Raw genomic sequence first — 17,025 nt, forward strand, 5'->3', positions numbered from 1 at the left:
TTCACAACTCTGGGTGGTTGAAAGGCAGTTGCCTTAAACTGAGTCAGACTATTGGTCCATCATAGTGTTGCCATGTGTCCTCTTTTTCCAGGACACATCCTCTTCTTTTTTTAAAAAAAAATATTTATTGAGATTTTCCACCTTAATACATTAAAAAATCAAAAAACAAAAAACAAAAAAGTTAAAAACACATAAAGTTTACAATCCGTATTTTCAATAACATATTTCCCTGACTTCCCCACACCTCCCCTTCTTATATTCCAATTCAAATTGTTAGTTCAACAAGTTCTTATCCCCAATTTTTGACCTTTTTATATTTAATTCATTTTAGAAAAACCAATTTTAACTTATAAACATCAATATTTGTACATCAGTGTTCATTCTTAAAACTTTTTTCTAAAGTCGACCCAAATTCCCTTCCACGAATTCCCCAATTTTCATACTAATAACAAAACAAAATAAAAAAACAGATTATAATTTTACACCCTTTGGATTCCCCCCCCCTTTCCCGGTTTCGATCCCCAACAAATGTCCATCAGTCTTAGTCTACTATCAGCCTGGAGACCTCACGTCCGAGGCTCTTAATTCTCTCTCAATTCCTCTCTGCCGGTTTTTTGGTAGTCCTTAAACACCAGATATCGGAGAAGCTCTGTCCCAATAGGCTCCCTGTTTCTTCCAGCCAGACCTCCATACTTAAAAGTGGAGCCTGAATCTTGTTTCTTACTCCTTTTAAGTCCAAATGTCCCGAAAGCTCCAACTTCCACCTTAATCAAATTTGTAATCCATAGGTCTTCAGATCTCCACATAAGGAGATCTCTCCATTCTTCAATCTCCAATTCAGACCAGATTTTCATAATCCAGTACTTATTTTCCTTTGTAACCATCATGTCAGGCCTCTGGCTCTCCTTTGTCGTCTGCAACATTACATCTCCTCCTTCCTTTTCCTCAGAAACAACATATATCTCTTTCTCCACACTCTCAAATCTCTCAAGTTTCTCTTCTTGTCCAGCTGCATGAACTTCCTGAGTCAAATCCTTATCAAATTCAATGAATTTGTTTACTGTTAAGTCCAGAGTTGCAACATTGGTAGCCAAAACATCAATTTGGCCTTGTAACTTTCCCAAGAGAAGAAAAACTCTGTCCAATTTAGCTTGAATTTTTCCTCCTTCAGCCATTCTTGTAATGTCCCAAAATCCCCTCTAGAGGGATTTTGGTTACTTAATCTTCCTTCCAGTTCAAATCCAAAAATCAAGTTAGTTTGTATCAGTTCTTCCTTGTTTTCAACAAAATATAACCAAATTGTAACAAATATATCCAGCAGAGACAGCAGAAACAAAGTTCTCTTTTTCCTTCTTGACAGCTAATTTGACAGCTGTCAAATTCTTCTATATCTCCTCAACAGGCTCTCTCGCGGATCACTCCCGGGTCCGGGGGGGTGGCACTTCAGCTCTCAAAATTAGCTCTTATCCTCCAGTAAAATTACTTATACTGCCAAATCGTGAAGTTAATGTCTTTTACCCAATAAAGAAGAAGAAGTTCTCTCGACCTTAGTTAACTAGTCCTTGCTTTAGATTATTTATAAGACGGGGAGACGGACTTCCTGTTTGCGCCTTCCCCGATCGTGCCTAATTCAAAAAATTTTTTTCTTTGCAAATCCAATTTCCGTACTACTCACGGGTTGTTGCTTTTAAAGTCCAATTGTTCACAAGAAGTAGTCAGCGCTCTCCGACCATGGAATGCGGCTTCACTCCGCAGGAGAAGCAGTCGACTCTCAGCACCACGCCGCTCGCCCCGTCCCCCGTTCCGAAGCCTTTAAAAAGGCTCCTTCGCGGGTCGGGGGGGCGCAAATGGTGCCCGCTGAGTCACCAGGTTCACAGGCTTCAGCACCTGTGATTTCTGAGGGTCCCCACGTCGCCACAGCGGCAAGACCCAAATCCTGCGGTGCCGATTCCCTCCGGAGCTCGGAGGGAATCCGCCATTAGTCGATGGCGCTAACCCGGAAGTCCCCACATCCTCTTCTTCATGGGTATGTGAAATGAGAGTTGTCATAGTGATCCATAGTAGAAGTCGGCAAATGTGTCCTCTTTTTTGCTCTTCAAAATATGGCAACCCCAAGAGTAGTCCTGCCTATGCAGACTGGCAGCCGCTCTCCAGAGTTTCAGGCACAGGGTTTTCCCAGCCCTACCTGGAGATGAACCTGGGACGTACTACATGTGAAGCAGATGCTCTACCTTAAGAGTGCTGCTTCCATCCCTGGCCTTCAGTGGGACGCCCTTCCAAGAAGAAGACATGTCTAGGATCATCCTGTTCTTTTCTGGTACTGTGGCACCATATTCTGTGGGCCGGCTTGAGTCAACTGGAACACACGGCACCTACTCATTTTTATTTGTGACTGAGGAAAAGACTTGCTGCACACACCTTTTTTTTATTATTCCATGAATTAACTATTCACTTTAAAACTCTAGAGTGGCTGGAATTCTCACACACATGTGCTCTCTGAAGCCCACATTCCCAGCATGTTTGCACTTCTGTCTCAGTGACGTCTACGCTGGCTTGGTCTTGTCCACAGAATGGAAGATGGCAGAATAATAATAATAATTTATTATTTGTACCCCACCCATCTGGCTGGGTTTCCCCAGCCACTGTGGCCGGCTTCCAACAAAGATTAAAAATACATTAAAATGTCACACATTAAAAACTTCTTCTAAATGTCAGGTAGTTGTTTTTCTCTTTGACATCTGATGGGAGGGCATTCCACAGAGTGGGTGCCACCACCGAGAAGGCCCTCTGCCTGGTTGCCTGTAGCTTTGTTTCTCGCAATGAGGGAACTGCCAGAAGGCCCTCAGCGCTGGACCTCAGTGTCCGGGCAGAACAATGGAGGTGGAGATGCCCCTTCAGGTATACTGGGATGAGGCTGTTTAGGGCTTTAAAGGTCAGCACCATTTTCTGTGGGCTTTAATTAATGGAATGATCTATGTGAAATGATGAACTTTTTGTTTTGTAAAACTTTAATAAACATTTATTTTTTTTTTTAAAAAAAGGTCAGCACCAATACCTTGAATTGTGCTCAGAAACGTACTGGGAGCCAATGTAGGTATTTCAAGTCCGGTGTTATGTGGTTTCGGTGGCTGCCCCCAGTCACCAGTCTAGCTGCCGCATTCTGGATTAATTGTAGTTTCCGGGCACCTTCAAAGGTAGCCCCACGTAGTCCAAGCAGGAGATAACTAGAGCATGCACCACTCTGGCGAGACAGTCCATGGGCAGGTAGGGTCTCAGCCTGCATACCAGATTGAGCTGGTAGACAGCTGCCCTGGATACAGGATCCCCAAGGACATGCTCTACAGGGAGCTGGCTTCAAGCACTCAGCCTGTTTACTGACCAGAAGCTTGGTCTGATCACCTTCTGGGTATGCGAATCTCCACCCTTTTGTCGCTGGCTCATATCCACAGGTGGCTGTGCAACACCACCTGGGACAACCACAAGGCTACTGCAATTTGTTGAGCTGCCTAATCGTGAAATGATAGCCTGCAAAAGTAGCATGGGATAATGGGGAGATAGATAGAGGCTACAACTGATTGAATTGCCAGCAAACTGAAGTGAGGGTTTTTTGGGGGGGCATGTTGTTTTATTTCTATGCTACCTTTCACAGTTAGAACCATGTTCAAGGCAGCTTAATGCTCAAGGTTAATGTTGTGTGTTCTGGACGTTCACCACTTGGTGCTGGATTGGTCCCAATATGATCTCTCTCTCTCTCTCTCTCTCTCTCTCTCTCTCTCTCTCTCTCTGTGTGTGTGTGTGTGTGTGTGTGTGTGTATTTGAAACAACCTGTATCAGAATAAAATGCAAACGTGTGTTTTTGTTCTGAATTCAAGTGGAAGCATCACTGACCATGTGATGTGGAGCGTGGAGGTGTTGGGGGTTGAACCTTGTACCTTCTGCATGCATGTGCTCTACCGCTGAGCTATGGCTTTCCTTTTTTAAATCTCTGCCCCTCTCAAACCCCCAGCCCCAGCCCACTCCCTGCCGTGGCCTGGCCTGGCACAGAGCGGGCACTGCCTTCCTCAGCATCCTGTTCTGGAGCCTCCTGCCCCTTGCTTCCCTGCCGCTGCCGCCAAGGGGGAGTGTGTGGTGTCCCTGTGTGCTGCACACACCTTATTCTGTAAACTTTGAGGGTGATCACCCAAGAAAAGATCAACAACTTTCCATTGCTGCCACCAATCGTCTGAATTTTCACTTCTATTTTACTGTTTTGTTTTCTTAATTTGGGGTTCAAAAAAACAAGGGTAATCTTATACATGGAAAAATACAGTATCTTGGTTCCTGAATCCCTTTTACAAACTTACACCTATTGTTACACAGAAGATGCTCTATTGACATTCTGTTTAACGGATACTTGCCAGACTGGTTTTGCAGGGAGGGATAAGCCCCTATATTACAAGCTGTTTATCTATTAGCAGGTTTTACAAATGAAAATAACTATTTTGGGGGAGGTATTTCCCCCCATCTCCTTCTTTCTACTGCAGAGGAATATTTTAGGGTAATTTAAGAGAGTCAAAATGGCTTAATGATTGCTCACCGATATCATTTCAGAATATGGTTTATGTACCTATGTATGTGTATTTTGGACATTTACCCTATTGATTTGACTCGTTAGAATCAGGGTGGCGGGGTACACACAATGGCCATTTCTCTGGTAACACTTCCCAACTGACACTCAGCATTCTCTGGCTTTTCAAAGCTACTCCACATGCTCATTCCTCACTCAGCTGTTCTTTAGAAGGGGTGGGGTTGCCCCCATTAAGGTCTTTAAAATACTTTCTACTTTTGTATACCTTGGGGGTTCACCCAGACCTACTGGTAACTTCCCAGTCTTTCTTCTTGATAGCCCCTTTTTGATTCTAAAAATCTGTCAGCACTCAACCACCTGAGTTTGCTGTTAGAGGGAATGATTCCTTTAATTCCTTGGCTCCAGTAGATCTGGGGCTCAGCAGTGAAGAAGCAAGTTTCTGTGAATCTGAAAATGCACATCAAACTTTGCTCCCCTCGCAGGGTCAGAGCTGCCTGCCTTTTTGGCAGTGCAAATTCCTGATTCATAGGAAGAAGAAGGAACCTCCTAGGTTCCTGCTGGGCTTCCTTTCCAAACACACTGGGCTGGGGAGAGACGGAAATTTAAGATGAGCAATGGCTGGCCTGGGAATTGAGAAGTGGCTTGTTTTTATTACGAAGGTGGTTCCTGCCAGCATTCCACACGTCCAGACGTCACTGTGGGATGAACTTGCTATGAAGCAGAACTTAGGCTTTTCTGGATGTAATTGAGTTCATTTGTATTGCCTTTGGGGTTTTGAAAAACAGGTATTTCTCCCCTGCTCTTTCAAATGGATTGCTTTTCATAATTCTTGTTAAAATGTTCTCCTCTTCAGTCTTGGGTAAAATGGAGAGAGGGTTTTGTTTTTGTTGTTTTTGTATCCTTCCCCTGTTGGTGACTTCTTGTCTGGTTGGGTACCAGGATTTAAGGCTCTGAGAACCAATCCAGGCCATTACTTTACTAGAAGTCTATTCAGCATATTCTACCCCTCCTCTCTCTTGCAGTTTGGGATTGGGATATGTTTTCAGTGCCTGAGGATATGAAGTAAAAACAGATTAAAGGTCTTGGAGCATGTACAGAGGGCACTGCTCTCACCTGCTGGCAGCAATTACATGTAATTTATAAGCCAAGATTCTCTGCCTTTTATTTACTCTGAGCAAGTGGCTTAATCAATCCCATCTTGCTACTTCCTTGGCATGTGAACAGGATAACCCAAGCAGGAAGCCCCTTCAGCTAGGGAAATCCCTGCACAGCCACAGCCAGGAATTTGAGGCCAGTCGCTATTGACCCGGGTGGTGCTGTGGGTTAAACCACAGAGCCTAGGGCTTGCCGATCGGAAGGTCAGCAGTTCGAATCCCCTTGATGGAGTGAGCTCCCATTGCTCAGTCCGTGCTCCTGCCCACCTAGCAATTGGAAAGCACATCAAAGTGCAAGTAGATAAATAGGTACCGCTCTGGCGGGAAAGTAAACCGCGTTTCCGTGTGCTGCTCTGGTTTGCCTTAGTCATGCTGGCCACATGGTCCGGAAGCTGTACGCCGGCTCCCTCGGCTAGTAAAGCGAGATGAGTGCCACAACCCCAGTGTCGTCCACGACTGGACCTAATGGTCTGGGGTCCCTTTACCTTTACCTTTACCTTTATTTATAAAGTATTTGCAGGAGCTAGGTACTTTTGAAAGTTGATGCAGTCCTGTTGCCAGATTCATGCCCTCAATAAACCATCTCTCTCGGCCCAAGCAACCTTGCAGGATTCTTGCAAAGATTTTTTTTAAGTGGGGAGAGGGGAATACAGTGGTGCCTCTCAAGACGAACGCCTCGCAAAATGAAAAACTCGCAAGACGAAAGAGTTTTCCGTTTTTGAGTCGTTCCGCAAGACGAATTTCCCTATGGGCTTGCTTCGCAAGAAGAAAGCCCATAGGGAAATCTCCGGGGACCTCTTTTAAATGCTGGTGGTGGGGAGCAAAGCCTTTCGCCCCCCTCCGGCCTTCAGAAGAGGTCCTGGACCTCTTATGAAGGCCGGCGGGGGGCAAAAGTCTTTGCTCCCCCCCGCCTGCCTTCCCGGGATAGCGGAGAAGCGCAGCGCGTTTCTCCGCTATCCCGACGGCTTTTGAAGGCTTCGCTGCCGCCCGCCAGCATTTTAAAATCTCCCCGGGACAGCGGAGAAGTCTCTGCTGTCCTGGGGGCTTTTAAAATGCTGGCGGTCGGGAGGAAAGCCCTCCTGTCCCCGGAGCTTGCGGGGTGGGAGGTGGGGAGAAGGGCTTTTCTTCCCACCGCCAGCCTTCAGAACAGCCTTCTGAAGGCTGGCGGTGGGAAGAAAAGCCCTTGTGTCCCCCCCCCCAGCCTTCAGAAGAGGTCGGGGGACAGACTGTCCCCGGACCTGGTCTGAAGGCGGTTTCCATAGGAACGCATTGATTGATTTTCAGTGCATTCCTATGGGAAACCGTGCTTTGCAAGAAGAAAAACTCGCAAGAAGAAAAAACTTGCGGAATGAATTAATTTCGTCTTGCGAGGCACCACTGTATTGTCCTCTCCCACCCACTTGTGGACCAGTTTCAGCCCTTTGGCAGAATTGCGTTACATGTATTACAGATGCAATCAATATTTATGCTGTCTTTCAAGTCTGAACTCATTTGATGTCTCTTCATTGCCTTCCAAGAGGGAGTCAAGCCTGAATACTCCCTCTGTTTCTAGAGAAGCAAAGGCTGTTGCTCATCTGTTCCTTTCCTTGCAGAGCACGGCCCCCAGATCTGATGTTTGTTCTCGCAAGTGGTGGCGGCCATTCTGCCAGCTGTTGGAAATTATAAAGTGAATCGCTCTGTGGGAGGGGGGACCCTGAAAACAATAAAAGCCTTCAGGGTTTTTTACATTCTTTCTGAGTAACAAACTGTCCTGGCATCCCATTCAGTCATGTTTTTAAAAATGGGGTGGTATTTGGGTTCTGGCTTACATTTCCTAGGTAAGTGAGTGTTCAGAGATCAACATAAAAAATATGTTCCTAGCTTGTTCCAGACAGGCCAGGGGTGGGTAGCTTGTGGTCCAGCAGATGCTACTGACTCCAGGTCCTATCAGCCCTAGCCAGGGATCAAAGATGATGGTAGTTGTGGTCCAGCAATATCTGGAGGGCCTCAGGCCTCCCATTCCTGCTCCAGACATTGATATGCTCCTGGCGTTTGTGTTGCTAATGCATCAATGGGTGTTCACCTGCAGGACAGTGAACATTGACCCCCATATCATGATGCAGGGCTTTGCTGAACTATCAGCTTTTCTGAACTGACCCTGAACTGTGCCAGCCATTATGAGAACTGTTTAAGAATTGGTGTCTTGGTTAAATATTCCACCCCCTTCTTCGTGTGCCACTTCTTTTAGATTGTAAGCAAGCAGGCTCGGAGTGTCTTCTTTTAATTGATTGTATGTAAGCCACTCTCGGAGGCTTTCTGACTGAAGAACAGGGTACAAATGCTCTAAAGAAATAAATTTTCCAAGCTTATCTCTGTTTTTAAAAGCATTACGGTAAGTTTCTAGCATTTGTAGGAGCTGGAAACAGGAGCTAGAAACAGGAGTGCCTGGCGTGCTCTGGTCCATGGGGTCACAAAGAGTCGGACACGACTAAATGACTAAACGACAACAACAACAGGAGCTGAAGTATATTAGGCAAAATGTACCTGCACTGTTCTTCTCTTTGTGTGTGTGTGAGAAGCTAGCCTTCTATCCCTTGCAGGTTTTTTTCTCTTCACCCCACAAACATTCCCTGCAGACACCCCTCCAAACGAGTGCATATGCATTGACAATGCTTCTTCCAGCAAAGGTCTGGCCCTCCACTGCCTTCCCTCCTCCAGTGGAATCATGTGAGTTGGGAGTGGGGCCGGAAGGAAGTCTCAATCCTCAAGGAAGGGGCATGGATAACTCAAGGTTTCTTGGGACTTACCATTCTTCTGACAACATTGTTATGCCTTTGTGCAAACTCCAAAATGATACAAAAGCAAAAACTCCATCCATCCTCATCAGAATCCAGCGGTCAGATCTGCAGCTGTTATGAATGGGTGCAGATTTTGACGGAGCCCGGAATGTGCTACAAGGACTACAAGTGATTTTGGGAGGTGTCCCAGGTTTCACTCCCAGGCATCTCAGGTTAAAAGGCTATCAGGGAAGTCCAGGAAGATGTTTAAAAGATACTTGCAAAACCATATCGAAAAATCAGAACTCCTATTAGAATAAACAAGTTCCGTTTCAAATACTGAAATACTAAATAAGATGGATAACAAAGTGTAATAAAAAAAGAAGTATGAAATTAGGTTAAAGGTATGTGAAAGAAATAGAAGTGGGAAGAAATTGCAACTGAGTAGATTGGAAGTCTAACACAAAGGTGGGGTGAGGGGTGGTGGATGGTGATGGGAAGAGGAATTGTCTGTGGGAATGAGTGTAGGTATGTTTGAACACTTTTAAGGATTGTATGAAATGTATGTCTGTATGCTTGTATATTTGTAATATATGTGTAAAATTAAATAAAAGTTTTTTACTTATTAAAAAAAATTGAAGAAGAAAAAAAAGGCTATCAGGGAAGTCCCATATGAGTCCCATATATGTGTCCCCGTGGAGCAATGAAGCAGTCAAAACTCTGGCCCACGTCTTTTTTTAATGTAATCTTCGTAGAGAGGCTGCTTTGGCCCCTTATGCAGAGGCCCCTGGAAGGATACAGGAATGGTACCTAGAATATTTCGTGGCTAATACAAACAAATTAATAGCAGTGTTGGTGGCCAAGTCCCTCTTCATTGTTCAAAGGTCTTGTGAGATGACACTCTCACTCTACTTGTAATTTGGAGCTCAGGTTTTTATCTTTTGTATCATATAATAATATGACTGTAAAATTGGCCGTCTCATTGTGAGGTGTACCAAACTGCACTGATGGCGCTTATTTGAGATTTTTTAAATTAGTTTTTAAATTAAAGATATTCTTGTGTTACAAAACAAATAAATGAGGGAAAGTACATGTCACTTTATGTAAAGCTCTTCTAACGTGTTCTGGGCTTGGGGTGCCTGCCCTCTGCCATTCCCCTTGCACAGATGGCAAGCAAGGCAGAAAGAGTGGGGTTTGCGCCTGTGCTGGACTTTACAGAGGAGAGAGGAGGAGAGTCCTCTGTCTGAAAGTGTCCTCAGTTGAAGGGCTTAAAGATCAAGGCTTAAAGATGAAGGGAGAGCAAGCAGTACCTTGAAGTTGCCCCCCAACAGCTGGCACCATCTGGGACTGAGCAGGCACCTGGTCACAGGCTTCCCTGTTATGGAGATGATGGTGGTGGTGGTGATGATGATGTAGCATTCCTTATTCCCCACCCATCCAACTGGGTTTCCCCGGCCACTCTGGGCAGCTTCCACCAAAATATAAAGGAAGAAAACAAAACATTAAATGTTAAAAGCTTCCTGAAAAGGGCTGTCTTCTACAAGTTGTATAGTTATTTATCTCTTTGACATCTGACAGGAGGGCATTCCATTGGGTGGGTGCCACTACTGAGAAGGCCCTCTGCCTGGTTCCCTTAGCATCACTTCTTGCAAGGGAGCTGCCAGAAGGCCCTCGGAGCTGGACCTCAGTGTCCAGGCTGAACAATGGGCGTGGTGATGCTCCTTCTAGTATACATGTGTGCATGTTTTATCCTTTGTATCATATTGTTTTTTAAACAAGCATATGTTTTAATGCTCGTGTTTTTATTCTTCGCACACACTGTTTTAGTGTATCTATGACCACATAATAAATGATGGAGGATTTTAGGGAACTGGTGATGGGAATGCCCACTGTCCTCCTTTGGAGAACCTCAAGGGCAGCTCCCTGTGTCCCCGTGATTTCAGAAGATGATATTAGCAGACACAGAAAGCTACCGTGGAAGATGCAGTTTGGTTGTCCTGAGATTTCAAAAGGACAGGGTTGCTGTTTTTTTTAAAAAAATAGCAATCTAATGTGTCTTGTTTTGTTTCTGCCCAAGGTAACATAAAGAGAAACCTACAAGAGATCTGGCAAGATGGTTGCTCTGTCCTTGAAGATCTGCATTCGCCAGTGCAATGTGGTCAAGACGATGCAGTTTGAGCCCTCCACAGCCGTGTACGACGCCTGCCGCGTTATTCGTGAGCGAGTGCCAGAGGCTCAAACTGGACAAGGTTAGTTTTGGCAAACCCCACATGTGAGTTACAGTCTGACGCATGATGCCAGGTACAGTCATACCTTGGGTTGAAGTAGCTTCGGGTTGAGCATTTTCGGGTTGTGGAAGTAATGAAGTGTGTTACTTCCAGGTTGTGCCGCTTGCGCATGCGCAGACGCTCAAAATGATGTCATGCGCGGAAGCGACAAATCGCACCCGCGTGGACAAGGGTTGCATTCGCTTCAGGATGCGAACAGGCTCCGGAACAGATCCCGTTCGCATCCAGAGGTACCACTGTATGGGGCAGATAAAGACTTGGCTCAGCTGAAGTGGGGTTTGCATGCACAGCCAACCTGCACAGCACTCTGCAGCGCTTCACGAGACCCGCCAGTCAGCTGAATGGCCTCACTTTGTGGGCCGACACAGCTTGATTTCAAACTCTGTAGGCAAGGAAGGGTCACATGACATCACTGTGGGCACCCCCCCCCCACATGTTTCAAACTTGGCCCACGGCAAGTGGGAGAGATAATGATCTGGGCTGCCCCACCAGGTCCAGTTTTCCACCCCATCTCTAGATGCTGGACTGCAGCTCCCACCATCCCTAACTGCTGGTCTTTCTGACTGGGGCTGATGGGAGTCCATCTACATTTTGGGGGGCACATGGTTCCCCACCCCAGATACGGCAGTGGGTGTCCTGATGAGCAATCAAGGTTCACATAATGAGCATGAAAAGGTCATGGTGTCTCAGAGGGCCGCCTTAGCAGCTGTTCGCAGACTTTGGAACTCCCTCCCTAGAGAGGCCAGACCCTTTGCTCCCTGTATTCTAATAGATTTGTTTTTATATTGTTTTAATTCTGTTACAGTTCAAATACTTCTTAACTGTTATCTGCTGTGTGTTTTTACCTTTCTGTCTTTTAATCTTTGTGAGCTGCCTTGAGTCCTGGCTCTGGGAGAAACATGGAATGTAAATAAATAATAGTGCCAGGTATTTTATTGGACTTGTGGAGTGATGTCCCTGAAGTGAGGGCAAATGCATTGTCTTCACTCTGTGTGTGTGTGTGTGTGTGTGTGTGTGTAGCAGGTGGGGAGGGAGAAAATGTGACGCTGAGGCAGGCAAGCCTTGCTGCCCTGCTGTTTGGTTGCTCTCACAACTTGTCTTTTTACATTGCCACCCAACCAGGGGGTTAACACTTCTGCCCTCTTTTTGCAGCCCCCCCCCCCAGTGCAAAATTACCCAAAGGGCTGCCACTTTCTCTGAGAGGGAAAAAGTGATTGTGAAAAGGTCCTCTTTTGCTCATTTCCACTCGGAACAAACATGTTTATGTATTTATCATCTTCAACAAATAATGTCGGTTTCCAGGGCAATGGGAAAACCTTGATTTATTTTAGGGCAACCAATCTCTCGCAAATTGCAGCAATGCTGTCTTGGGCGGCCACAGGCAAGTTCATATTAACTTGGGATTCAAGATTAGCAATGCCGTAATGCGGGCGAGATGGGGCCTTGATTGGCAATGCAGTCTTGGAGCTAATTGTTGCTTCCCGGGAGCTTTGAATCCAAGCTGGGAATTTCTGCCCCTCACCGTAAACCGTTTCTGTTGCAAACAGGCTCCGCAAGGGCATCCGCTGAACAGCCGGATTAATAGACACTGATGGAGTGGAAGCATTAGCTCTAAACTACTTTGTATTATTTGGTTCATTACGTTTGAATGCAGCCTTCATTAATTAGCAGTGAGTGATTAAAGTGCCGTCGTTGGAGTGTTGCCTTTTGGCATAGCCGTTTTGGCCTTCGTCTCCTGCGGTTCCAGCAGCGACATGTCCATGACCTTTGGACACTCACCCTCGGGATGCTTCTCCGCAGACGTCCCTTGGGTCACAGCGTTTGCTGCAGCATTGCCAGTTTCTGCCAGCAGGAAACCGTGGTGCGACCAAGCACATGGGGAATGCTGTACGGTGGTACCTCGGGTTACAGACGCTTCACATTACAGACTCCGCTAACCCACAAATAGTACCTTGGGTTAAGAACTTTGCTTCAGGATGAGAACAGAAATCGCGTGGTGGCAGCACGGTGGCAGTGGGAGGCCCCATTAGCTAAAGTACCTCAGGTTAAGAACAGACCTCCGGAACGAATTAAGTTCTTAACCCGAGGTGCCACTGTATACAGTTCTGGCCACCTCACCTCAAAGGGGAGGTTGTGGAGTTGGAGTTGGAAAAAGGTTCATTATGCATGGCATGGAGAAAGGGCATAGATAATTTTTTTTCTTCCCTCTGTCATAGCACTAGCCCTTATGGACATCCGAAGAAGCTGCGTTTTGTAAGCTTCAGGATAGATTAAAGAAAGTCCTTCTTCATGCAGCGCATAAACTATGGAACCCGCTCCCCCAGGAGGCAGAGATGGCCCCCAACATGGATGGCTTTAAAAGAGGTTTAGAGACGTTCATGGAGGAGGAGAGGGCTCTCAGTGGCTACTAGCCAGGATGGCGCTGCTCTGATTCCACAGTCCAAGTCAACAATGCAGCTGAATACCAGTTGCTGGAAACCACAGGAGGGGAGAATGTTCTTGTGTCTAGATTCCGTTTCTGGCTTTCCCATTGGGGTGTCAGGTTTGCCACTGTGAGAACAGGATGCTGGACTTAGATGAGCCACTGGCCTGAGCTAAGAGGCTCTTACCAGAACGTTCTTACCAGAACTCTCATCACAGGAATGTTCAAGTTCCTGGTTTGGGGTCTTATCATGACTAAATACAGTGGTACTTCTGGATACGAACGGGATCCGTTCTGGAGCCCCGTTCGCATCCTGAGCAGAATGCAACCCGAGTCTGTGCATGCGCAGGTCATGATTCGCTGCTTCTGTGCATGCGCGTGACATCATTTTGCGCATCTGCGCATGTGCGAGCGACGAAACCCAGAAGTAACCCATTCCATTATTTCTGGGTCACCATGGACCACAACCTGAAAACGCTCAACCTGAAGCATATTTAACCCGAGGTATGACTGTACTTCAACCTTTGAATTCTTTACCCTTTCTTTTTAAAAATGAACACTGTAATGGCCCCCTTTTGTAGATACAGTGTTCACTTTCCCTTCCTCTCCAAAGCGAACAGTAGCTGTCCCAAGCACCACGTGCTCTGAAGTGTGTTGAGGTAGGTGAGCCATTTATGGGAAAGAGAAAGGAAGAGGAGGAGGGGGGGTGAGGGGGAGAGATCTGCAAGGAGAGGGCAGAAGCTGGAGGGGCACTTCATGGCTCTCTAATCAAGTGGAAAACCTTCATTTGGAATACACTCTATTTGCTCTGCAATCTGTCCATTTCTGCCCTTCATTTCCCAGCCTCTGACTATGGGTTATTCCTGTCTGATGAAGATCCACGAAAAGGCATTTGGCTGGAAGCCGGGAGGACCCTCGATTACTACATGCTGCGGAACGGGGTACGGCTGAGATCTGTGTGCTCCTGTGAGACATCTAGTTTATGGAGAAGGAGGGTGGTCTGTTGGTGACTGTTCAGGCGGCAGGGCTAGGTAGAGACTCCACGTCCAGAAGGAGGCGTATGGCATTGTATGCTAGTCACAGGAGACTCCTCTTATAACATTTGTGAGTCATTGTAGAAGCGGAACCCCCATGTACATGGACAGTTGACCTCTGAACACAGTGTGTTGCAAATATACTGCAGGATTGGATTATTGCCTGCATGCCTTGCTTGGCTTTCCAGAACCATCTGGGTAGCCTTTGTAAGGGGAAAAAAGAGGCTGGACTAAGTGGGTCTTAGCATGTCCACTCTTACATTATAAATTCTCCACAAAACTTCATTAGGGCCCGTAGTTTTGGAAGATGTCACCAACATTATCAGAGTGTGAACAATGGAATGGAAAAGGTTTCAGAAAATACTGTGCTGATCATTTAATAGAAGGCTTGTGTAATCTACCTGGGGTTGTATCTACTGCTGCACCTGCAGAATTCTGCAAGGGCAAGAGGGCTTTCCTTCCTCTCTTCTTTCCGTGCAGCCCCAATTGTATGAAAATCTGCCTCAGCAGGTCCCCCAACCCTTTGGAGCAGATTTTGAAGGACCACAGTGATACGGACCCAGTTTGGGTTGCCAAGCACACTAGTTGGCCCTAGTGCTTCTGCTTATTAGGGCTGCCGACTTCCTAAAACCACATTTAAAAGTACATAACACATTTTAACTATGGCAACAGGGGGCTGCAGGGCAGAGGAGAAGAGGAGGAAGTTCTGCTGTGCAAGCACAGTATCAGTGTTGGGTTCTACACTTAGAGCTGTAGCCAGTTCTAGTCCTACTCAGATTAGATCCATTGAAGTTGATGGACATGACTAACCAAAGTTCATTCATTTCAATGGCTCCACTCTGAGTAGGACTAGAATGGTACCCTTAGGGATTCCCCCACACTAGATTCACCCTTCAGAGCCTGGTGCAAAAGATACAGGCTTCAAAACTCTGAGGCCAGGATTTTGTTTGAATTCTGGGAAAGGATGCAGTTCACGGCTCTTCCATACAAACATCTGCACCTGGTTCCTCCAGGCTTTTTTCACCTTGGTGGTGCAATTTAAGGTGGTGGTGGTGATGCCGGGAAGTAATTTCATTGCTGCCACTGTTAAAACAGTTGTGACTTAGAAACCCTTGCTGATAGACTGCAGAGCACCCTGAAATCTGCTAGTTGCTCCAGATCCACTCCAGGTTAGAATGCTGGAGGTAACCTGGATTGGGCCAGAACAATCACCAGCCTCCCCAAATGTTGGTTGTGCTACAAAGCAGAGGCACCCCTGTTATGTGGCTGCCAACCTCCTCAGGAAGGCCAGTGAATCATGCGCATTTCCTTAAGGCATCCCTGGAAAGCCCTTGTGGCACTGGGAAGCGTCCTGGGAGTCAACCCCCTACAGCCTCATTTATTGACTTCATTTATTAAGATTTCTTACTCACCCTTCACCATAAAGCCCCAGGCTGGGTTACAAGGAAATAATTATAATACTATGTTAAAATCAGTTTAAAACAGTTTATATCAGAAGACCAGAGTGGGATCTAAAATGTATGCCTCAGCTGTCATAGGATAAAGATGCGTATCTTCAGCATATGAGACAGTGCAGGTGCTGGAGAAACCTCAGGGAGAGGTCTGGGGTAGGAGGGGATTCCTCATATCAGAAATTGTGGTCAGTTGGAATGATGCTTGACGTAAAGGGGTCTGCATACTGGGAAGTGCAATGGAAGAAGGGTCAAACCCAGCCCCTTTCGGAACTTCACTGGCCTCCTAGGAGGGTCAGCTGGGTCTGCCTCTGACGTATTCTTAAAAGTGTCCCTGTGACTCACTTCCTAGGATATTTTGGAATACAAGAAGAAGCAAAGGCCACAGAAGATTCGGATGCTGGACGGGTCGGTAAAGACGGTGATGGTGGACGACTCTAAAACCGTGGGAGAATTGCTGGTGACCATTTGCAGCCGGATAGGTGAGGCCAAGGGTACCGTTAACTCTATTTCCTAGGATAGATATTCCTGTGAGGAGAAATAGCCATTGGGGTCCCCAGGCCTAAACCTCATCTTTTACTGTCTGTCCTGGTAGGAATAACAACTCCAGAAGAAAAAGAAAGGGTGCTAAGTGAGTGTAAATGGAATTTGCTGGTGAATTGGGGGGGGGGGACAGTTGGGGTCTTGAACCTTGATGCATGATCTCCATTCTTAAAAAAAGGGGCTGTCCTGGAAACTTGAGCTTCTGATCCGGATTATGCACCAGGAGGTTGAGAATGGCATCTCTCAGCCATGGACCCCATTTTGGGGGTCTGAGACAAAAGTGAAGGGGGGGCCATGGATGTGACTCTTTGTACAATAAGCCCACAACTTATGCAGGATTTACGTTCCAGGGGGTCACACCTACTACCAAAATCACATATAATCAAAATCCATTGGGTTCAATGGAGTGTGGGATTGCCAAAGTCATTTTTCCCAAAATCCTGACCCCTTTCCACCTCAATTTTATTTTTGCCACATGCCCAAGTTAAAAGCACACAAGTCATACAAAACTTTCTATAACCCCGTGCACCTCCACAGTCCATTCATGCAAGTAAGAGGCACTGCCATGGTCCAGGGTTGCATTCCAGTGAGGCAAAAGGCCTTGAAGATATGCAGAGCAGGTTGGAGGAGGGGGTGTGGCCTGCAGGCAGTTCTGGGGCCCAGATTGGCACGCCTGGAGGGCCACATTTGGCCCTTGGAACTTAGGTTCCCCACTTGTACCACGAATTGCTTCATTTTTCTGTTCTTCCAAGATGTGTTACCAGGTGGAACATTTGCAGCCAGCATGTTGGCCAACCCGTGACTCAGAGC

At 46.4% G+C, this 17,025-nt stretch overlaps 1 protein-coding gene across 3 annotated transcripts in view; it reads left to right on the forward strand.

Annotated features, from left to right (window-relative positions):
* The window catches only part of TLN2 (talin 2), a 173,650-nt gene that overhangs the window by 52,827 nt on the left and 103,798 nt on the right, over window positions 1–17,025 (forward strand). For all 3 annotated transcript variants that reach the window (XM_053366097.1, XM_053366099.1, XM_053366098.1), the window contains exons 2-4: window positions 10,555–10,726; window positions 14,031–14,128; window positions 16,025–16,154. In XM_053366097.1, coding sequence (XP_053222072.1) covers window positions 10,591–10,726; window positions 14,031–14,128; window positions 16,025–16,154 — 364 coding nt within the window. In that variant the 5' untranslated portion in view covers window positions 10,555–10,590. The remainder of the gene's footprint in view (window positions 1–10,554; window positions 10,727–14,030; window positions 14,129–16,024; window positions 16,155–17,025) is intronic.

The sequence above is a fragment of the Podarcis raffonei genome, chromosome 14 (assembly GCF_027172205.1).
Source record: "Podarcis raffonei isolate rPodRaf1 chromosome 14, rPodRaf1.pri, whole genome shotgun sequence".
In the NCBI taxonomy this organism is placed as follows: domain Eukaryota; kingdom Metazoa; phylum Chordata; class Lepidosauria; order Squamata; family Lacertidae; genus Podarcis; species Podarcis raffonei.